The sequence below is a fragment of the Alosa pseudoharengus genome, unplaced genomic scaffold (assembly GCF_046254945.1).
Source record: "Alosa pseudoharengus isolate Yale_2024_CS ecotype anadromous, Long Island Sound unplaced genomic scaffold, YU_APseudo_1.1 YU_APseudo_1.1_scf_7, whole genome shotgun sequence".
Taxonomy (NCBI): domain Eukaryota; kingdom Metazoa; phylum Chordata; class Actinopteri; order Clupeiformes; family Clupeidae; genus Alosa; species Alosa pseudoharengus.
In genome coordinates, this window is record NW_027468859.1 from 34,820,943 (window position 1) to 34,842,805 (window position 21,863).

The 21,863-nt window shown below is 40.2% G+C and overlaps 1 protein-coding gene, 1 long non-coding RNA gene and 8 other non-coding genes across 15 annotated transcripts; all 10 read left to right on the top strand.

Annotated features, from left to right (window-relative positions):
* Positions 1-168: 168 nt before the first annotated feature.
* LOC143109136 (uncharacterized) lies at positions 169-3,644 on the top strand. 2 transcript variants are annotated; one of them, XR_012983826.1, is made up of 8 exons: positions 169-401; positions 876-921; positions 1,208-1,256; positions 1,559-1,609; positions 1,911-1,992; positions 2,299-2,351; positions 2,680-2,729; positions 3,095-3,644. It is a non-coding gene; the product is annotated as an uncharacterized LOC143109136 (long non-coding RNA). The 2 variants fall into 2 exon arrangements; XR_012983825.1 differs by having other exon boundaries at positions 1,944-1,992.
* LOC143110915 (small nucleolar RNA SNORD50) lies at positions 702-772 on the top strand. Its single transcript, XR_012984469.1, has one exon. It is a non-coding gene; the product is annotated as a small nucleolar RNA SNORD50 (small nucleolar RNA).
* On the top strand, positions 1,038-1,108 carry LOC143110920 (small nucleolar RNA SNORD50). Its single transcript, XR_012984473.1, has one exon. It is a non-coding gene; the product is annotated as a small nucleolar RNA SNORD50 (small nucleolar RNA).
* On the top strand, positions 1,375-1,445 carry LOC143110916 (small nucleolar RNA SNORD50). The gene has a single exon (XR_012984470.1). It is a non-coding gene; the product is annotated as a small nucleolar RNA SNORD50 (small nucleolar RNA).
* LOC143110923 (small nucleolar RNA SNORD50) lies at positions 1,769-1,839 on the top strand. The gene has a single exon (XR_012984476.1). It is a non-coding gene; the product is annotated as a small nucleolar RNA SNORD50 (small nucleolar RNA).
* LOC143110919 (small nucleolar RNA SNORD50) lies at positions 2,112-2,182 on the top strand. The gene has a single exon (XR_012984472.1). It is a non-coding gene; the product is annotated as a small nucleolar RNA SNORD50 (small nucleolar RNA).
* Positions 2,507-2,577, top strand: LOC143110921 (small nucleolar RNA SNORD50). Its single transcript, XR_012984474.1, has one exon. It is a non-coding gene; the product is annotated as a small nucleolar RNA SNORD50 (small nucleolar RNA).
* On the top strand, positions 2,915-2,984 carry LOC143110922 (small nucleolar RNA SNORD50). The gene has a single exon (XR_012984475.1). It is a non-coding gene; the product is annotated as a small nucleolar RNA SNORD50 (small nucleolar RNA).
* A 2,882-nt stretch (positions 3,645-6,526) lies between the features above and the next one.
* Positions 6,527-6,597, top strand: LOC143110914 (small nucleolar RNA SNORD50). The gene has a single exon (XR_012984468.1). It is a non-coding gene; the product is annotated as a small nucleolar RNA SNORD50 (small nucleolar RNA).
* Positions 6,598-11,745: 5,148 nt separating this feature from the next.
* On the top strand, positions 11,746-21,798 carry LOC143110464 (heterogeneous nuclear ribonucleoprotein Q-like). 5 transcript variants are annotated; one of them, XM_076273366.1, is made up of 12 exons: positions 11,746-11,857; positions 13,569-13,728; positions 14,573-14,691; positions 14,786-14,893; positions 15,098-15,211; positions 15,619-15,795; positions 16,386-16,521; positions 16,826-17,031; positions 17,519-17,668; positions 17,765-17,886; positions 18,007-18,557; positions 20,114-21,798. In XM_076273366.1, exons 2-12 carry the CDS (start codon positions 13,581-13,583, stop codon positions 20,140-20,142), a joined length of 1,860 nt encoding a protein of 619 aa, XP_076129481.1. In that variant the 5' UTR covers positions 11,746-11,857; positions 13,569-13,580; the 3' UTR covers positions 20,143-21,798. The 5 variants fall into 5 exon arrangements, with proteins under 5 accessions (XP_076129481.1, XP_076129482.1, XP_076129483.1 ...); XM_076273367.1 differs by having other exon boundaries at positions 20,117-21,798; XM_076273368.1 differs by having other exon boundaries at positions 18,007-18,542; positions 20,117-21,798.
* Positions 21,799-21,863: the final 65 nt, after the last annotated feature.

Sequence of the window (21,863 nt, forward strand, 5' to 3'; positions counted from 1 at the left end):
TCTAGCCAGATAAACTGTCGTGGTGGATGGGTCGGCAACCGTTGAAATATTTATTTATCTTAAAAAGAAAGGCGGAGCGGCGTTGCAAACGACGTTGAAATCCTGCCCCCTTGCGATCCGCCTATAAAAAGCATGTGCACCTCACACTCATTCTCTTGAGTCCTGACTGAGTCTTTGAAGACATCGCACAGCGTCGGCGACATAGAACACATTGAAGTAATTAGGTAGTCCATGTTCTGCAAGATGATGATAAGGTCCGCAATGTTTGGAAGAGCATACAACAGCGATCAAACTGGATCCAAAAAGAGGCTATTAAACTTCCAAATGTTCCAAGTTATGTGATTGTTGCGCTAAACAAGCACGTGCTGCACACATGCTGCCTTGAGGTAAAGAGTGCTGCGGTGAGTTTGCCTACTTGGGTTTATTACTATGGCCATTGTTATCATTCGCTTATTCATAGCTTATTCACCGTCTCCCACAGAGTTAGATAAGATGCTGCATACCCTTCTCGTCTCTGTGAGTGCCGTAATTCAGTCTGAAACACCCACCGTTAGCAAAGCTTAGCATAGTTCATTGAGATGGGCAGTTCCAGAGGTCTCTCTAGGGCCTTTGTAGAAAGGCTTGATCAGAATCCTTTTGATTGTACTTTAAAGAAAGTTCATTAGCAGTAGTTGAACGTATTAAGGATTGCTTTGGAGTTGCTTTAAGGATGAATCTATCCCGAACCTGATTTTATGTGAATGAAATTCTTATCGGATCTGACTTCTGAAATGCAACCTTCATGTTTAGCACATTTATATAGTGTTTTGCCGTCAGTGCTGACCTGATAAGCCATTACCCATTTAAGAGTATCTTTTTTTTTTTTTCCTCCTCAGGGCGATACTCATCCACACAAGCTGCCTCTGGTGGTACTATGCCATAGTAAGTGCTGGCCTCTTATACTAGCTTCATATTGCAGCTGTTGATTGCTTCTGTGGTATTGGAGGGTAACAATAATGCCTTTTGATTCTTAAATAAAAAATAATAAACCTGTGTTGCTTTAAGGATGAATCTATCCCGAACCTGATTTCATGTGAATGAGATTCTTATCGGATCTGACTTCTGAAATGCAACCTGCTATGTTTGTGGAAGCCTACTTTATACTGCTCTGTAGCCTTTATAGTTTAATCTCCATTTAAGTTGCGTTGATGTTTGATCTCATTTCCAGGCCACATGACGATGGAGCCATGATCATGATGCCTGTAGGCCACTGAGATGTAAGTACCAAACTCCTAGTACATTTGTGTGGTAGTTTTAAAGTAATGTCAAGTTCCTGGGTGATTTGTTTTGCTGTGTATTTGTCACAGCAAAACGATAGTCTTTTTTGGGGGGGTTGCTTTAGGATGAATCTATCCCGAACCTGATTTCATGTGAATGAAATTCTTATCGGATCTGACTTCTGAAATGCAACCTTCATGTTTAGCACACCTCTAAGTATTTTGCCTCTGTTCAGTGCTGACTTGATAAGACATTACCCATTTTAAGAGTATTTATCTATATATTTATTTATTCTCCTCAGGGCAATCTTGATCACATGAACAGGCTGTCTGGTGGTACTGTGACATAATGAGTAAGTGCTGGTCTGTCTTGTACTAGCTTCATGATTCAGCTCTTTTGATTGCTTCTGTGGTGTGTGTGTGTGGTGGGGGGGGGGGGGTTGTTGATATGGATAGGTTAAAAGGATGAAGGATTACACTAATTGGTGGTACTTCTGCTAATGGGTCTGTTGCTCTAAGGATGAATCTATCCCGAACCTGATTTCATGTGAATGAGATTCTTATCGGATCTGACTTCTGAAATGCAACCTGCTATGTTAGTGGAAGCCTACTCTATGCTGCTCTGTAGCCTTCATAGTTTAATGATCTCCCTAGAAGAGTTGCGTTGATGTTGGATCTCATTTCCAGGCCACATGAAGATGGAGCCATGATCATGATGCCTGTAGGTCACTGAGATGTAAGTACCAAACTCTTAGTACATTTGTGTGGTAGTTTTGAAGTAATGTCATAAGTTCCTGGGTGATTTGTTTTGCTGTGTATTTGTCAAAGCAAAACGATAATCTTTTTTGGGGGGTTGCTTTAGGATGAATCTATCCCGAACCTGATTTCATGTGAATGAAATTCTTATCGGATCTGACTTCTGAAATGCAACCTGTGTGTTTAGCACACCTCTAAGTATTTTGCCTCTGTTCAGTGCTGACTTGATAAGACATTACCCATTTTAAGTGTGTTTATCTATATATTTATTTGTTTTTCTCCTCAGGGCAATCTTAATCACATGAACAGGCTGTCTCTGGTGGTACTGTGACATAATGAGTAAGTGCTGGTCTGTCTTGTACTAGCTTCATGATTCAGCTCTTTTGATTGATTCTGTGGTGTGTGTGTGTGTGGTGGTGGGGGGATTGATATGGATAGGTTAAAAGGATGAATGATTACACTAATTGGTGGTACTTCTGCTAATGGGTCTGTTGCTCTAAGGATGAATCTATCCCGAACCTGATTTCATGTGAATGAAATTCTTATCGGATCTGACTTCTGAAATGCAACTTTCATGTTTAGCACATCTTTTTCTTGCTCTATAGTTCAGTGCTGACTTGATTAGACATGACCTATTTTTAAGCGTTTTTTTTTTTCCCCCCTTAAGTTGATCCTCATCCACATGACGTGGTCTCTGGTTGTACTGTGCCAAAATGAGTGAGTACTGGTCTGTCTTATACTGGTGTCATGTTGCAGCTGTTGATGGTCTGTATTGGTGTGGGAGGAAAAATATTGTCTAAGGGTTCCTGTAGAAAGACTTGAAGGAAACATTTTTTTTTTTTTTTTTCCAAAGTTGTTAAAAGAATGTAGGTTTATTAATGGTGCTTCCAATGGTTCTGTTGCCTTAAGGATGAATCTATCCCGAACCTGATTTCATGTGAATGAGATTTACTCGGATCTGACTTCTGAAAAGACAACCTTCATGTTTAGCACCCCTATAGTCCATATTTTGCCTCTGTAGTCCAGTGCTGACTTGATAAGACATTACTCATTTTAAGAGTGTTTCATTTTTTTCCCCTCAGGGCGATCCTCCATCAGTGTTTGGCAGTACTGTGCCGTAAGAGTAGGTGCTGGACACGGGGAGCATCATGAAGTAGGCCCCAAGATGTGCATCCACCTCCTAGCTGAATGACTCCATGGGACCGTGTTATTTTGGGCTTTGCCCCCTGTACTGAATAACTTGTTTCACACAAGGATGGATTGTCTCCTTGGTCTGAATTCATGTAAATCTATCTAAATTACAGGAATGTCTGTTATTCGCATATCTCTATGCTATGTCACATGCAGCCATGGCTAAATTCTACTTACTGCATATTAAATACAGGCTAATATGATATTCAGTAGTCATTATTGAATGCATTTTTAAAGCGGGCATACCTGCGGGCATGTAATTGGGCTACTGGTTTTCTACAGGAATGGTGTGTTTGAACAGCACTAGTTCATTTGGTGTCAAACTTTTATAAAACTACTCCTACATAACTTAAATGCACTAGGTTCAAATGGCTGTAACAATGTTTGTGCAATGGTCTGTAGGTTACCAATTACTTAAATAAAATGTTGTTTTTAAAAGTCTCTGGCATTTGAATTGTATCAATTGCATTGTCATCTACAGTAGAACAAATCTCCCAAAAGGGCCTAGCCTCCACCTTAACAACATACAACTTGTTCTCTACAATGAAATACTTGGCAGCAAAAGTGTAAAAAAAAAAAAATAAAGTTTATTTGGATGATTGGCTTAGGGAGTCAAAATCAGACTGTTGTCCAACTGGCTCTAAGTGTGTATGATGGGGCCACAGGAAGTAGATATATGCAGTGAAACATCATAAATGTCTGACTATCTTAAAAATGCACACTCCTTAAACACTCATTGAATTAAGGTGGAGGTCAAGATATGAGAAATAAAATGGTGTATGTCTAATGAAATTGCTGCATAAGGATCTCTGAAGCAAGTTGATCGCTGACTCACTGGTGTATAACACCCTGTACAAGCACTGCAGTGAAAAGCTACAATGGGGACCTACTGTGCAAATGTGTTCCCAAGGACACGTCTTAGCTAAGAAGGTATGCCTTTAATTCAAGTATAATAAATGCTTCGTTTATGTGTTCTTTATACAATGCAAGTGTATGTAATTCTGTTTTCATCTATGATTTGGTCTATGAATCAAGGACCTGGGACCTCATTACAGAAAAATATGCTGGTCTTATCTTAAGTTCCAAAAACTTTTAATACAGAAGTAATTCTTAAACTCATGGCTGTGGCCCATCTTAATAATCCTTACTATAACTGGCAATTTGGCTTAGGATGCAAAGTTAGGCTGGGCAGCATTAAGTCTCCTGCAGCCTCACAATGTAATCTGGTGTCAGAGTTCTAGAGTGTCTCCTGCAGCCTCACAATGTCCTAGTTCTAGAGTTGCAAAAGGTTTGTGATGTCATTAGGAATGCTTTAGCTAATAAAGAGATGTTCTAGATTTCCACACATTCAGTGATGGAATGTAATTCTAATAAAGTATTTGGGCTGTCAATTGCAGATTTGAGTACTTGCAGTGTTGTCCTAAAATGGATACCTCGAAACGTCTTAAGGTAATGGAGGAATGTATTTGACCAACAAAAAAACCCCCACACATTTGAATATATGGTGAATATAATTTGTATAACTGTTCTTTATACACACAAAGCCCTCTGCAGGAACTTCTAGAGGGACACACTCTGAGGATTGTAGAGTTGATGGCAGACTGTTGGACAACCCAAGAGGTTCTCCCAATTCTGGCAGCAAACCTAAGCAGAGTATTTGGGATAGGAAGGAAGTTCCTCGAAAGGTTATTCTTTTCCTTGCTTTTAATACATTGCATTACCCCAGTATGATGACTAGTATGGTTTGATGTATATGTTGAGCCTGTGTATTGTAACAGTAATTCCTGTTGTTAATTGTTGTAATCTCCTTGGAGGATCACATTGTGTCAACATAATGAAATTGTATTACAAGCCTGGCTGTGATCAGTACAAGTCATGAAGATGTGCCTCATTAAATGCATGGACTGGGGTCGATGTATTCTGTGATGTAACACAATGCCCCACCCCCAATTTAAATGCCAATGGGGAGATGTGGTCAAATTCATGCCTTAAAAATCCTTATGTTTGCACACAGGTTGCAATTGTTCATCCCAGATGTATATCAGAGAGTGATGTAAATCCATCTGTCAGACAGGCTCAACGGCAGGCAGTGGTTGAACAAGGCGAGGTAAATGTTGCCATTTATCTTTCATACACAAGGCACATGTCAGGCTTGGAGAGGTAGATACACGACAAGCAAATTAATGTAGCCTATCCATATCATGGTCTTATGCCGTTTTCTCTGAGCTTCATGTCCAGTTTATTAAACAGTGCATGAACTGTACAGTATAGCAACACAAAATAGTGATGGAGATTAGCATTTGATAGTTTCTGGTTTCATTTTGTGAAGGCAAGTACCATTCATCTTGAAGAGGGCACCACAGTGAGGAATGTCTTCAGGTCCCGTGACAGTTTGAACAACAGAGAAAACCTGAGGGTGACCATCATGCCTCAGCAAACCCGCATTCCAAGAGAAGTCCTGAGTCCAGAGCAGAGGGCCTTACATTATTTGAGTGACTCTGAATCAGATTCAGATTCAGACTTAGAACTTTTGTGGGAGATTTGTGAGTTATATGACAGATATCTCGCAAGTGAATCTGACTCCACCTCTAGTTTCTCTAGTAGTTTGACCTCTAGTTCAAGATCCAGTTCTAGCTCGAGCTCAAGTTCATCCAGCTCTTCCTCTAGCTCAGAGTCAGAGTCGTAGTTCTATTTCTAAATCACTTTTCCCGAGCAATTGATTAAATCGTCCTTTAAAACTGATCAATAACAAATTTTTTCTCAATAAACAATTTCTGTTTAACATGTTATTTCTTTATTACAACTGTCTATGAACTATTTGTGATTCTACCCAATGTGTCTGCATTTTCCTACAGACAGATTCGGTCAGTTATTGTACATTTTAAGAGTATATTGGCCTTACCATATGGTAATAGGCCTACCTGTTTTCTCTTGTCCCCATTTTTGTGGCCTGTAAAAATGCATGAAAACCAGAACTGATCCCATTTTGTAGAGATAAAAACTCTGTGAGAAATTATAGCCTGCCTGCACTATCATAAAACAGTAGACTACCGTCCGTACAGTAGCCTATATGACTTAAATTGTTAAATGATTGTGTAAAACGATAGGCTCAAATTGCGCTGATAATTTGTAGCATTCTATTCAGTGTAAACTATTCCACGATTTTTATTCTAGGTCTGCTTACACGGGCTGTCTGGAATTCGGTTTACAGTTCCCGCAGAGACTGGCTCTGGTTCCAGTGTTTACTATCTAGACAACTGAGCCCGTGTATGATTGTCTCAGAAACCCCATAGATGCGTGAGAAATCCTGGCGTGAACGTAGAGCTTTAGGATGAATCTATCCCGAACCTGATTTCATGTGAATGAAATTTTTATCGGATCTGACTTCTGAAATGCAACCTATGTGTGTTTTGCCTCAGTTCAGTGCTGACTTGATAAGACATCACCCATTTTAAGAGTATTTATCTATATATTTATTTATTTTTCTCCTCAGGGCGATCTTAATCACATGAACAGGCTGTCTCTGGTGGTACTGTGACATAATGAGTAAGTGCTGGTCTGTCTTGTACTAGCTTCATGATTCAGCTCTTTTGATTGATTCTGTGGTGGTGGTGGGGGGGGGGGGATTGATTTAAGTGTGTGTGTGTGTGTGTGTATATGTTTCATGTAATACACACACACGTATGTATTCATGTAAATCTATCTAAATTACAGGAATGTCTGTTATTCGCATATCTCTATGCTATGTCACTTGTCACATGCAGCCATGGCTAAATTCTACTTACTGCATATTAAATACAGGCTAATATGATATTCAGTAGTCATTATTGAATGCATTTTTAAAGCGGGCATGTAATTGGGCTACTGGTTTTCTACAGGAATGGTGTGTTTGATATATAATACCTCCATGGTTAGATCTCGCTTACAACCAGACTCGTGTTGAAAAGAGGCTGAACCTTGCAAACGACCACTGAAATCACGCGTGAAAATGACCATCAAGTTAGGTTGTGACTGGTTGTAAGCGAGATCGAACCGATCTAACCATAGACAGTAAAAGCAGAGCCCGTCTTATTAGACATTCTCTGCTAAAAGATAGGGATCTAACCAAGGGGGCAGGCGAACGTTCGGAGAGCGTAGACACTATGGCGGATCTGGGGCTAAATAGTAGACCAGAAATCGCCGATAAAGACATGATGAGACGATATTTTTTATTTCACGAAAAACAGATGATAAGCAGACTAGGAATTAGAGGCAGAGTCGCATTGAGTCGATAGCTTTATTTTGCATGACCTTGATCAGAACAGTAACATTTTCAGAATGTATTAACAACCTATCAAACATGACGATTTCATGCAGGGTTAGTGCCACCTCTGTACTGTGCTCTGGTGCCACAAACTCAATTTCGGCGAAGACAAACTATGAAACATTGCCGTTGCTATGCAACCTTGACTCAGGGAGTTGCTGCGTCTGAAGCGTGCGTTAGTTTAGTGCTTCTTACTGATATATTTCTACTTTAACGGCACCGACAATCAAAAAATCCAGTGGAAACTAGATGGCAGAAGTGTGTAGGCCAATCAGCCCACCATTTTTTTCTACTTCGCCACCTACAGATGTTAGATAGGTAGGGCTTTTCAAAACGCCATGTTATTTCCCATAGACATTCGACGCCCGGAAGTTGGGTGGATCCGGATGTTTCGGAGGCGGGACTTATTCCGGAGAGGTCTATGGGGACCTACTGTGCAAATGTGTTCCCAAGGACACGTCTTAGCTAAGAAGGTATGCCTTTAATTCAAGTATAATAAATGCTTCGTTTATGTGTTCTTTATACAATGCAAGTGTATGTAATTCTGTTTTCATCTATGATTTGGTCTATGAATCAAGGACCTAGGACCTCATTACAGAAAAATATTCTGTTCTTATCTTCTTGGGGTCAATTTGACCCCAAGCAACGTTTAACATCATAAAATATATGGTTCACTTTTTTTTTGCTTCATGTTTCATGACTTTTCCTCAATTGAAGGGTGAGTTAGCATGACATTTGTACAATAATTTGTTTTCAATGTCCTGTACAAATATTTTGTACATTGATGTTCCTTGGGGTCAGTTTGACCCCAGCTGTATGAAACATAGGATACATGAGTATTTGACACATTATGGATATTATTATTTGAATATGAGAACATATTCAACATCATTATTACATACACAAGTACATATTACATATAAGTCATTTCAGCAGGACTGTATAAGTCAAAAGGGGAAACAACAGCAAGCCTTTGGGCTGCTGACACTGGATGGGCAATATTGCCAGCCAGGGTTCCAAGGTTCATAAAGGGGTGTGGGGGGGTGGGATTGTTTTGAGGGCTTTTGATGGTGGCTATTACACTCTTGTTAAGTACCTGTCACAAAAAAACTGGGTAACAATATTAATTATAATCATTTTCTGAGGGTTTATTTAGCTGGGGTCTAATTGACCCCAAGGATAAAGAGTGTCGGTAAGATTTGAGGATAACACAAGGGTTAAAAAAAACTTCTAATACAGAAGTAATTCTTAAACTCATAACTGGCAATTTGGCTTAGGATCCAAATAGTGGGGCTGTTAAGCTCAACGATCTTGCTTTTTATGAAAGAAGCATGAAACTTTCAGGGTTTGTTCTTGATGACCTAAGCTTTAATTTTAGATCTGGAGGCATTCTCAGTTTGACCTCTGAGGTCAGATAAAGGTCATTGACCTCTGTAATATGTTGTGACCTATTTTTTACAGTCTATGGTTGTGACGCGAATGGGGTAAAAAAAAAAAATAGATATCACCATGAAACTTTCTAAGTTGATTACTCATGTTAAACTAAGAAAAAAAATGTATTGAAAGTTTTTAATATTTTAATGTTTAAATATGCAAATTAGGCTTTATCTCATTAAAATGCACGAATTTGCATACATTTAAAAAAAACAAAATCAGACTGTCCGATAAAGCCAGGCTCAACATATTTTTTTAAATGTATGCAAATTAGCAAATTATATCAATTTTTTTATGAGATAAGGCCTCATTTGCATATTTAAACATTAAAATATAAAAAAACTTTCAATACATTTTTTTCTTAGCTTAACATGAGTATTCAACTGAGAAAGTTTCATGGTGATATCTGTTATTTAATTTTTTTACCCCATTCACCTGTAGTGTCACATAAAACATACAGAGGTCAGTGACCTCTATCTGACCTCAGAGGTCAAACTGAGAATGCCTCCAGATCTTAAATTAAAGCTTAGGTCATCAAGAACAAACCCTGAAAGTTTCATGCTTCTTTCATAAAAAGCAAGATCGTCCCTATTTTAAGAGCTTAACAGCCCCACTAAAAGTTAGCTGGGCAGCATCAGAGCCATAGAGCCTGGGCAGCATTAAGTCTCCTGCAGCCTCACAATGCAATCTGGTGTCAGAGTTCTAGAGTCTCTCCTGCAGCCTCACAATGTCCTCGTTCTAGAGTTGCAAAAGGTTTGTGATGTCATTAGGAATGCTTTAGCTAATAAAGAGATCTTCTAGATTTCCACACATTCAGTGATGGAATGTAATTCTAATAAAGTATTTGGGCTGTCAATTGCAGATTTGAGTACTTGCAGTGTTGTCCTAAAATGGATACCTCGAAACGTCTTAAGGTAATGGAGGAATGTATTTGACCAACAAAAAAACCCCCACACATTTGAATATATGGTGAATATAATTTGTATAACTGTTCTTTATACACACAAAGCCCTCTGCAGGAACTTCTAGAGGGACACACTCTGAGGATTGTAGAGTTGATGGCAGACTGTTGGACAACCCAAGAGGTTCTCCCAATTCTGGCAGCAAACCTAAGCAGAGTATTTGGGATAGGAAGGAAGTTCCTCGAAAGGTTATTCTTTTCCTTGCTTTTAATACATTGCATTACCCCAGTATGATGACTAGTATGGTTTGATGTATATGTTGAGCCTGTGTATTGTAACAGCAATTCCTGTTGTTAATTGTTGTAATCTCCCTGGAGGATCACATTGTGTCAACATAATGAAATTGTATTACAAGCCTGGCTGTCATGAAGTCATGAAGATGTGTCTCATTAAATGCATGGACTGGGGTCGATGTATTCTGTGATGTAACACAATGCCCCACCCCCAACTTAAATGCCAATGGGGAGATGTGGTCAAAATCATGCCTTAAAAACACTTATGTTTGCACACAGGTTGCAATTGTTCATCCCAGATGTATTTCAGAGAGTGATGTAAATCCATCTGTCAGACAGGCTCAACGGCAGGCAGTGGTTGAACAAGGCGAGGTAAATGTTGCCATTTATCTTTCATACACAAGGCACCTGTCAGGCTTGGAGAGGTAGATACACGACAAGCAAATTAATGTAGCCTATCCATATCATGGTCTTATGCCGTTTTCTCTTAGCTTCACGTCCAGTTTATTAAACAGTGCATGAACTGTACAGTATAGCAACACAAAATAGTGATGGAGATTAGCATTTGATAGTTTCTGGTTTCATTTTGTGAAGGCAAGTACCATTCAGCTTGAAGAGGGCACCACAGTGAGGAATGTCTTCAGGTCCCGTGACAGTTTGAACAACAGAGAAAACCTGAGGATGACCATCATGCCTCAGCAAACCCGTATTCCAAGAGAAGTCATGAGTCCAGAGCAGAGGGCCTTACATTATTTGAGTGACTCTGAATCAGATTCAGATTCAGACTTAGAATTTTTCTGGGAGATTTTTGAGTTATATGACAGATATCTCGCAAGTGAATCTGACTCCACCTCTAGTTTCTCTAGTAGTTTGACCTCTAGTTCAAGATCCAGTTCTAGCTCGAGCTCAAGTTCATCCAGCTCTTCCTCTAGCTCAGAGTCAGAGTCGTAGTTCTATTTCTAAATCACTTTTCCCGAGCAATTGATTAAATCGTCCTTTAAAACTGATCAATAACACATTTACTCTCAATAAACAATTTCTGTTTAACATGTTATTTCTTTATTACAACTGTCTATGAACTATTTGTGATTCTACCCAATGTGTCTGCATTTTCCTACAGACAGATTCGGTCAGTTATTGTACATTTTAAGAGTATATTGGCCTTACCATATGGTAATAGGCCTACCTGTTTTCTCTTGTCCCCGTATTTGTGGCCTGTAAAAATGCATGAAAACCAGAACCGATCCCATTTTGTATAGATAAAAACTCTGTGAGAAATTATAGCCTACCTGCACTATCATACAACAGTAGACTACCGTCCGAACAGTAGCCTATATGACAAAATTGTTAAATGATTGTGTAAAACGATAGGCTCAAATTGCGCTGATAATTTGTAGCATTCTATTCAGTGTAAACATCTATTCCACGATTTTTATTCTAGGTCTACGTAGACGGGCTGGAATTCGGTTTACAGTTCCTGCAGAGACTGGCTATAGTTCCAGTGTTTACTATCTACAGACAACTGAGCCCGTGTATGATTGTCTCAGAAACCCCATAGATGCGTGAGAAATCCTGGCGTGAACGTATCCGCCATTTTACATCACCCGAAGTGAAAGAACCCGACCGGACTTACGCCGGGGAGTCGTAGATTTATTTCTTTTCATAAAAACACCCCCAAAATTGAACCGATCCTTACCGTGCACCTTATTGAGCCATCTTAAGGTAACTATATCTTGAACTGTAAATTGCTCGCCCTACAGAATGCTATCTATTTTTTATGGCTGTAGTGTTTCTAAACAATGTGAGAAGTGGTTTGTCTTGTGCTGTAGCCACCCGGCTTTTTGAAAATGGACTCCAGTTATGTGGCGGCACGTTGGTCATTTGGGTTGATTTCAAGATTATGTTGCACACTGTGAACTCCTAAACAACACGTTGATTAGTAGTTCTGACTTCTTAGTAGGCATTGTGTTATACCTGTATTGCAATTGCTGGCATGATAACTTACGACAGACTTATTATTCACGGAGTCCACTGACTGTTCCGAGCTAACCCACCTAGCCGGCTAGATTTTTGATTTCGGTTGGATCAATGAAGGTCTAACGTTACATTGACATTCAATAACGCTAACGTTATCTTTATTCACTGATCTTTACCTCTGCAGTATGCAAACCCTACACTGATTCATGAAACTTCTCGTTGATGCAGGTAGCTTGCTAGATGACAGAGGTTAACGTTTTGACAGGGCATGGTGAGCTAACGTTATTTCAGTTAACGTGGGTTGTCTCTAACATGGAATGAGATTTTTTTTTTGTCAGATGCGTTAGCTTCTATGCTATCGCTAGCTTGGACAGCTACCTAATGTGTGGCTGCGTGTTGGTTTATGGGGAAAGGGGAAATGAGCTTGACTTGACAGACTGACCACAAACTCACTGGCTTGGTTGCTGGCTTCCAAAGCTAGCCTGTAACCTAGTCAACTTATATGCAGTGATCAGGTAATTAGAGAAGACTTGCTAATGTCAGCCTACGTTAGCTTTCTGAGGCCCTTCCAAGCCATTGTAATTTATGTGTCAGGCGTGCTTTGCTTACCAGCCGAATGTCAATACTCTGTGTTCCCAGTCACAGATATATAAATGTAAATATGACATGTTTGAAAGATGTATTACATGTCTTAAGTATAATGTAACGTTGATTATTCGTGAGCTGCAAGCGGCATGTCAACAAGCAAATCACAGTGCTGTGTAGTTAGCAATGATATTGAGCTAGCATTAGCTTTAGCTGCAACTGCAATTGGCATTAAAATGAAAGTAATCACTTAACTATGCTATAACATAGAAGTGGGAATTCCAAGGTATGGTTACGAACGTAAACTTGGCCTAACGTTACATGTCTAAAGTTAGCTAGCCTTGACGTTCATTAAGTGATGTGGCCGAACTTACTGCCATGGCTGTTGCTAACGTGAATGTTGTTTTACTATCTTCCTTTTATACATAACCATATATAACTCCACATAAGCATTTTTGCCTAGCTGTCTTGCTATATTTGCATGTGTGGATGTAGTACTTGTGTTAACAAGTTGTTTGAGGTTAACGCTACTATTGTTTACATCGTTAGTATTTATTTAACGTTAAGGAAGTAAACACTAAGCAGTCAGTTGACAAAGTCTTAAAGCACTAATGTTAATGCATTTTATGGCAACATGAAGGTGCCCAACTGGTTAGATGGACCTTTTCCTACAGCAAAACTGGTCGGATGCTTTAAGACTAACTTCACTGTTGGATGTTTTTGAATAACATGGCTTTGCTGTCACTTTCTGGTGTCTGATAAACAATTTACACAAATTAACTTACATGATGATATATTGATGACCCTGATTCATATCAATTCTTTGATCCTCCCAACCTCTCAATTAATTTGGCCCATTGCATTTGAACAGATTGCTGGAGACATGGCAACAGAACATGTTAATGGAAATGGTACAGAAGAACCAATGGACACGACCGCTGCAGTTACCCATTCTGACCATTTCCAAACTTTGTTAGAAGCTGGTTTACCACAGAAAGTTGCTGAAAAACTAGATGAAATTTACGTAGCAGGTAAGCCTGTGATAAGTACCCAAAACACACTCTTTTCGCTCCCAGATATTTTCTCCTGTGCATGTATTTTGTAAGCTACATCTATTTGCTCTGCGGAGTGGGAATCAGGAAATCTACAGTAGCCTAGCAACTTTGTGTGGTTGCCTGACAAAATGGGTACTGCAGTTGCAATTGACAAAATTCTCAACGCCTTCAGTAGACAGATTAAACCCTAAGTGCATTGTGTATAGAAGAAAGCACACTGTGTGGATTAGTAAACTGTTGTTGGGGGTGGTATGGGGGAGGGGGGGGGGGGGTGGGCTCTGTATTAGAGGTGCTTCTTGGTATGGTCCCATGGGAAAGGAAAGCCAGCTGGGTAGGCTCAGGAACAATAGTAGCAGCTGTCTGATGCTAGGACAGGTGATGTGCCCCTCTAAAGCCCACTGCCTAAAGGCACACTAATCAGCAAAAGAGTGGTGTGTGTCTGTGTGTGTGTCCACGGGAGGGGTTGAGGTACATAGAGGTAGGCTTGTGCCAAAGCTATACAATGCACAGTCTTTCTTTGTACAGTGTTGAGAAATGAATATTTTTTTATTCCTGGATTAATTATGTGTTTTTCTTTGAAGTGTACCTTAAATGTAAGCTCAGTTAATTGTGGCTTGTTGTATGCATTCATATGACTCTGACAGGGTCTTTGTGTGTTGATCTAAATGTCCTTGTGAGGCTATTGATTCTCTCTGTGGGAGTAATTTATGGATGGCTATGATGGTTCTTGTCAAGATTTCACTGGACAAAAGAGGTGATTCTTTGTATTTGCTGGTTTTACTGAACAAAAGTCTTATGGTTGACATGTCTTTTACCCCAGGCCTTGTAGCACACAGCGACTTAGATGAAAGGGCAATAGAGGCCTTGAAAGAATTCAATGAAGAAGCTGCACTACAAGTTCTCGTTCAGTTTAAGGAAAGCGATCTTTCACATGTGCAAGTAAGTTTGTGCTCAATGTTTCGATTAAGATAATAGCCTAATGCTGCTATGGGACTTGGAGGTAAAGCGGCAAACCATCTTCTCGTCTCTGCAGAACAAAAGTGCCTATTTGTGTGGAGTAATGAAGACGTACAGACAGCGGGAGAAGCAAGGGACCAAAGTTTCAGACTCTACTAAAGGACCAGATGAAGCAAAAATAAAAGTAGGTGATTAAGATGATTAAGTAAACCTGTAAGCAAATAGATCTGTAAGTGTACCAATTATTTATGCAGTGTGATCATAGTGCATGTTGGTTGGTTGATTGATTGCCTTTGTTAATTTTAAGTGAATTGATTTTGCTCTGGACAGTGGTTAGTAGTTTAGATTAGCTTCCCGCTTTCTGATGGCAGTCTGATGACTTTGGCAGGCGCTGCTTGAGAGAACCAACTACACACTAGACGTGACGACAGGACAGAGGAAGTACGGTGGACCCCCACCAGAGTCGGTGTACTCAGGACACCAGCCCCATGTTGGCACGGAGGTGAGAACACCGTCAGCACCACTCTACATCCTCCTGCACTGTATTCACCTGGCCTGGTGCTCCAGCAAAGCTCACAAGACTGTAAACTGCATCAAATAAACAAGCGTGAAAGACTTATCACATAATCTCCATTTGACTTAATGTTCCAGCACAAAGAAATTGGACCCCATCAAAGTTGCTTCTTCTAGTGTGAAAATGTACAAGTTCAGAGCCTGACACTATATTTGTCATGTTACAATGACAATTGAGACTGTCCATATGATGAATGATGTATTCTGGAGTAACCTTGGTTACGATGACCGTTTACCGCTAAGATCTGAAGGAGTGTCAAACTCCAGTGTTCTTGTGAACTCTGGTTTATGATTCATTAACCTTTGTAACTTGAATCTATACCCTTTTCCTTTAAGATATTTGTTGGGAAGATTCCAAGGGATTTGTTTGAAGATGAACTGGTGCCTTTGTTTGAGAAGGCCGGCTCAATATGGGATCTGCGGCTCATGATGGACCCTCTCACCGGCCTGAACAGGGGCTACGCCTTCATCACTTTCTGCACTAAAGATGCTGCGCAGGAGGCAGTGAAGCTAGTAAGTGTGTCTGTCTCATTGTCTCATTTCTGTTCTGCTGGAGTGTTCAAATAAGTTTGTAGTGGTAGTAGGCTTATAGACCCTTTCTACTGCATAAACAAACATTTGCATTCCCAAGGCATTGAGCTAATGCTAATGGTAACTTGGGGACAGACAAAAAAAAAAAAAGTTTTAAAGTCAACATTTTGTAGAGCATTATGCTAAAGTCTGATACATTTTCATTTCAAAGTAACTGTGTTGGTTTTGAACGTTTCAACTGGAAACCCTCTAGGAAGAGATTGAAAGGGTCTATAGCTTTTGCAGATTGCACATTACCGAGAGATGTAAAGATGTCAAAGCCATTAAAGTTGTGCACACTGATTTTTATGTGAGCCATTGGACTTTCTGTTTCTGCAAATTCTGTTAGTTAGACTTTATTGAGCTTTATTGAACTTTTTAGTGCTCTGTGACATTGTAGACTGCATCATCGTGAACCTGTTTTTTTTCACATTGAATATTACCCTGTTGTGCATTTGTAAAGGTCCTGTGATGTGATCAAGATCTACCATTCAAAATTACCATGATTCTATTTCTCATCTTGTTTCCCCCAGTTTAACAATCATGAAATTCGCCCGGGCAAACACATTGGAGTGTGTATATCGGTTGCGAATAATAGACTGTTTGTTGGGTCAATCCCCAAAAGCAAAACGAAAGAACAGATCGTGGAGGAGTTTTCTAAAGTCACAGGTGAGACATGGTCTTTTGTGTGGATGCCTTATGTATATTTTAAGTGAAGTGAATAATTGATGCTGTGACAGATTGATCCATTGGAGGTCATCAGTCTCCTCTCTAACTGTGACACTCAGTCGGGCCTCACTTAATTGTCACAAGCTGTGAACACTAGAAAGACTTCTAAAATTATAAAAATGGAGGACTCTCTGCCCAACGTAGCCTAATAAAAACTGATGTGGTCGTTTTTCTTCTTTCATTGCTAATGCACTATCAACTACTACATGACCCATTAAATATTTCCTCTTTTGCCCCCCGACAGAGGGTCTTAATGATGTCATCCTGTACCATCAGCCTGATGACAAAAAGAAGAACCGAGGCTTCTGCTTCCTAGAATACGAGGACCACAAAGCAGCCGCCCAGGCCCGACGGCGTCTCATGAGCGGCAAGGTGAAGGTCTGGGGCAACGTAGTCACGGTCGAGTGGGCTGACCCCATTGAGGACCCAGACCCTGAGGTCATGTCTAAGGTAACGCAGTCTGTTCACTTTTTGGCTTCAGCATTGCAGGAGGGGAGAGCCCGCCCTTTATACGTTCACAGTTGAAAGTTTCATGGTCCAGGTTGAAGCAAAACAATCCTGTTAATGTTGTCAGCAGCTGTTAAATTCATGAGGCGTTAATCAAACATCAGGCTAGGAAATGCAGAAATGGACTGAAACCAGCAGGTCTAATGAATAAGATGTAAAGGAATCATGGCAGGTTATTATTATGCAATCTGAGAGCACTACAGGTGTTGGTGATATGGATTGGCCATTATGTAGCCTTTGTGTTGGGTCTATAGGAGGTGGTATTGATTTTATTGGATATGGAAGCCCCTATACTTCGCTGGTTGTGTAGCTGCATCTGTATCAGAAATGTGACAAAGATGCATCAGCTCTGTGTGTGTGTCCATGTTAGGTATGGCTTTCTGATGGCAATTATCACATTTTTATTGTATCTTGCATCATTTTGTTCCAGGTCAAAGTTCTGTTTGTTCGAAACCTTGCAAATAGCGTAACGGAAGAAATACTTGAAAAAGCATTCAGTCAGTTTGGTAAGCTGGAACGTGTAAAGAAACTGAAAGATTATGCCTTCGTTCACTTTGAGGAACGGGACGGAGCCGTCAAGGTAAGAGACCTGAGCGTGTCTGCTTTTATACAGTTCAATAAGGACGACGGAAGTCTCACTAAACTAAACTTCATTTTCTGCTGGGAATCTGTGCAGGCTCTGGCTGAAATGAATGGGAAAGAGCTGGAGGGTGAACCAATTGAAATTGTTTTTGCAAAGCCCCCCGACCAGAAGAGAAAAGAGCGCAAGGCCCAGCGACAGGCAGCTAAAACACAATTGTAAGGCACCAGAATACCCTATAAAGATCCTAACAAAATCAATTTCCTTTGGTTAAAAAGTACTGAATGGTTGGTCCTAGCTTTGTCCAAAGCCTGTTTCCCTCTACCTTCATCCCCTAGGTATGATGACTATTATTACTACGGCCCCCCTCACATGCCCCCTCCCCCTAGAGGCCGGGGCAGAGGCGGTGGTCGGGGGGGTTATGCCTACCCCTCTGACTACTATGGCTACGAGGACTACTATGACTACTATGGCTATGACTACCACAACTACCGCGGTGGCTATGACGATCCCTACTACGGTTACGACGACTTTCAGGCTCCGCCAGCCAGGGCCAGAAGCAGCCGAGGGGGCGCACGAGGAGGCGCCTCTCCAGCCAGAGGGAGAGGAGGGGCGGGGGCGCCCCGGAGCCGAGGAGGGGCCGGCGGTTACCCCCAGCGAGGCGGCGGGGGTCCAGGAGCAAGCAGAGGGTCACGGGGGTCCAGAGGAGGTGCGCAACCGAGAGGCCGCGGGGTACGTGGTGCGAGGGGTGGCCGCGGTGGAAGTGTAGGAGGAAAGCGCAAAGCTGACGGGTACAGCCAGCCAGATTCCAAGCGCCGCCAAACCAATAATCAGAACTGGGGCTCTCAACCCATTGCTCAGCAACCGCTACAAGGTGGTGATCATTCTGGTAACTATGGTTACAAATCTGACAACCAGGAGTTTTATCAGGATTCTTTTGGGCAACAGTGGAACTAGAACTGTAGGGCTGATTTTTATTTTATAATTTTTATTTTTTTTCCTACAAACCCTCTTTTTTTATTAAAAGAAAGAAACCGAAAAAGACTCAATCTGACAACTGATTGGCCCTTCAATCCATATGGTTGCTTACGGTTTACTAATTGGTGATATCTGGCACGGTTTTTAATGTACATATTTTCAATAATCCGCTTGGACTTGAAAAGTAGTCACTCTGTGCTTCGGGCGTACTGGTTTTATTGTTTTAAATTTGTGTTCAATCAGTGATCTATAATCTCGGATTTGAAAAAAAGGGGGAAAAAATTAAATTTTACTTAATGTGCTCAACATGTCTATTTGGCTTTAGCATCTTGTATGTTCATAGCAATTTTGGTCTCCATGTCTTAAGTAGGTGACAGCTGCAAAGCATTTATCTCCTCATATTGTATTTACCACAAAGACCATTTGTATGTTACAAAAGAAAATGCTAGTACAATAGCGTTGTTGTTTTGGGGGGGAAAAAGACTTTTTTTGGCTTTACATTTTGGCTTGTACTTTGCTGTTTTGTCTGCTTTAATAAACATTACACGCATCAGTGTACGAAAAACAAACTCAAATTGTGTTTCAAATTCATGTTTCGGCAAATTTTCTCCTTAAATTGCCTACAAATTTAAAGCTCCTTGTGGAAGAAAAGGACGCAAAGGTTTGCCTATGTTAGCCACATGCTGCAACCTCACTTATGCATGCCATCAAATTTGTAATCACCAAGTCGGCATCCTCTATCCACTTTCTCCAACTTTTATATGTATGTGTAGTGACATACTTCATCATTTCAGTTACCGCAAACCCAAAAGCATATGTTGATTAAAACGTTCTTCCATTGGGGAAAAAACACTTTGAAGGATTTTGTTAAAGGAATCCCATTAAAACAAAGATGTTTCTAGCTATCAGGATAACCTTGTGATGGTGCATCCATCAACTTAGGAACCAGAGATCACAGGAAGCACAATTTGATTCCTTTTGAAAGGAGAACTCGGCAAAATCAGACAGAATATCTGTCTCCAAACGCTTTTAACACTGATCTGGCTCTGCATGTACTTACTTCTAAGACTAAAAACTTTCAGGAAGTAATTTGCATGCATGCACTTACCTGCCTCTAGGCTAAAACTTCATTTTAAAAACAAAATAACAGGCCATAACTTTTTCCCCCACTATTCTTGTCACCAATTAGACACACCAGTATCACTGTTCTGCTTGTTTTCCTTAAGCCATAGTCTTGTGCATGTGAATTGGAAGGATGTTGGTGGTAGTGATGGTGACTGCCTTCAGATTTCTTTTTTTCCCCCCTCTTTGTTTAGTTCTATCGTCTCAACATCCCCAGTGATGTTCTCAATCTAATTATGTCTGCCATGCACTTATCTGTATTTTTAGTTGGTGTTTGTTTATGTCTTGTTTAAAGCTCAGATAGTTGAATTCTCTCCTAATTGTTTCCTTTTGTTACCCGACAAGCAGGGAAAAGGGGTGGAGGACGGTGCTGACCAGTCACTATGAAGACTAACTTGGAATAGGGGGTTGCACCAGAAGCTGCTGCCAGTCGATTTGATGGTAAGGTCATTTCAGCGGTCCAGTGCTTCTACAGCCTTACTGAAGCATATCTCCAAGACTGCCACACGAGCAAACGCAACATGTTTTTGGACTTTTTGCAGTGTTTAGACATCAACTCGCCACCATCTGTACTACCCACACTTCAGAACCCTATCTATCCCCAAAGAGTTTGCCATTTGTAGTTGAACATCATTTGTTTTCCTGAAGGTTCCTCAGAAAGACCTTTTTTTTTTTTTTTATTGTTATGAAAATCTTAATTTGCACTTTGTCACACCAGAATTCAAACAGAGGATCGACATAAAGGTCAAAACCCAGTCCTAGCTAACAACAAATGCACTCAAGAAATCATAGACTTCTGCGAGGTCTGACCACTTACATGTATATTAGGATTCATCGCCTTTATTTTGTTTTGTTTTCTTTTATTTTGAGTTAGCTGGGACTGGTGTCTTCTGTACAGAGAGAATCCTCCATTAGAATTCTGGAGTCAAGTTTGATGTGGCTCTGAGGAGCATGATGCTATGTATATTTTTGTGCTAATTTTAGCTTTATCATGGAATATGTCTACTTTTTTTATTATTGATCATATGGATGATGTTTGCAGTCTTTTTAAGGTGTAACCACCTGGCATGAACAGTCAGGCATTCCAGGCATGTGGTTCTTTTCAGAACTAGTCTATTTTTGTTTATTTCTCTTTTTTTCTCTTTTAATAAAGGGTTGGTTAACTACCTCAATATGGAGGATTTAAACTGCCCTATCTTTACTGTACATAGGGAACCTTGTGATGAAAGCAGGGCTTGACCCAGCTCCTGCAAATTAGGCACAAGGGCAACATCAGAACTCTCTTTGTGTAAAGTTCGTTTTTTTTTTTTATATGCTGTTTCCCAGACATTTCAAACCATGGAACTGGGCCTTGTCAAACTCATATGAGCTTAAACAAGCCTTGCCTTCATTATCTTTCAACAGGATAGTTATTGGTTGTATCATAGTTCTAGGAAAACTGTTACTTTTATAAAAAACAAAAAAAAAAAAAAGCAAAACATTAAAACAACAGCGCCAACTACTTTTTAAAAAGAGGTTCTGCAGTATCCCTTTTTCCTCAGTGGAATAACAGGTCTTAACTTTTTTATACAACAGCTTCCTTTTATGAAGGTGTGCTCTGCTACACAATGATGTCTAAAAGCCATCGTGCATACTATTCATGTAGACATAACTGACCGTAAACCAAAGATTCTAGAGCGGAGTGTTCTAGAATCTTTGCCGTAAACATTGGAGGAGCTGCCTCTGTTCACCGTCCTAGACTACACCTAGTAAGTGAAGTAAGAACAGCAATAACTGGAGTAGAGACTACCCCAGTTCTAAAGGGATACTGCAGCTTTGAGCTTCTTTTTCTTTACTCCATGGATTGTGATATGCAGGGTTTTTCTAAACACTACACTCCCACAGGGAGTCAGCATCATCTTCAACCCTTAGCCAGGTTTATGAACCAGTTTGTTGGTGGCTAACAAGTGTTTTTTGCATTCCTGCAAATAAATTGTTTTATATTGTAAATTAAGTGGTGTAACTTATTTTTAATAAAGTTATTGATTTTCTTTGTGTTGATAGTGTATTAATTTTCTGTCATGATTCTAGTTTCAACAAAATACCAGTCTCATTG

Coding starts and splice junctions, on each gene's coding strand:
- LOC143110464 (XM_076273365.1), top strand. CDS start 13,581: ATGGCAACAGAACATGTTAATGGAAATGGTACAGAAGAACCAATGGAC. Junction 13,729..14,572: donor AGATGAAATTTACGTAGCAG/GTAAGCCTGTGA, acceptor CTTTTACCCCAG/GCCTTGTAGCACACAGCGAC. Junction 17,669..17,764: donor AACGGGACGGAGCCGTCAAG/GTAAGAGACCTG, acceptor GAATCTGTGCAG/GCTCTGGCTGAAATGAATGG.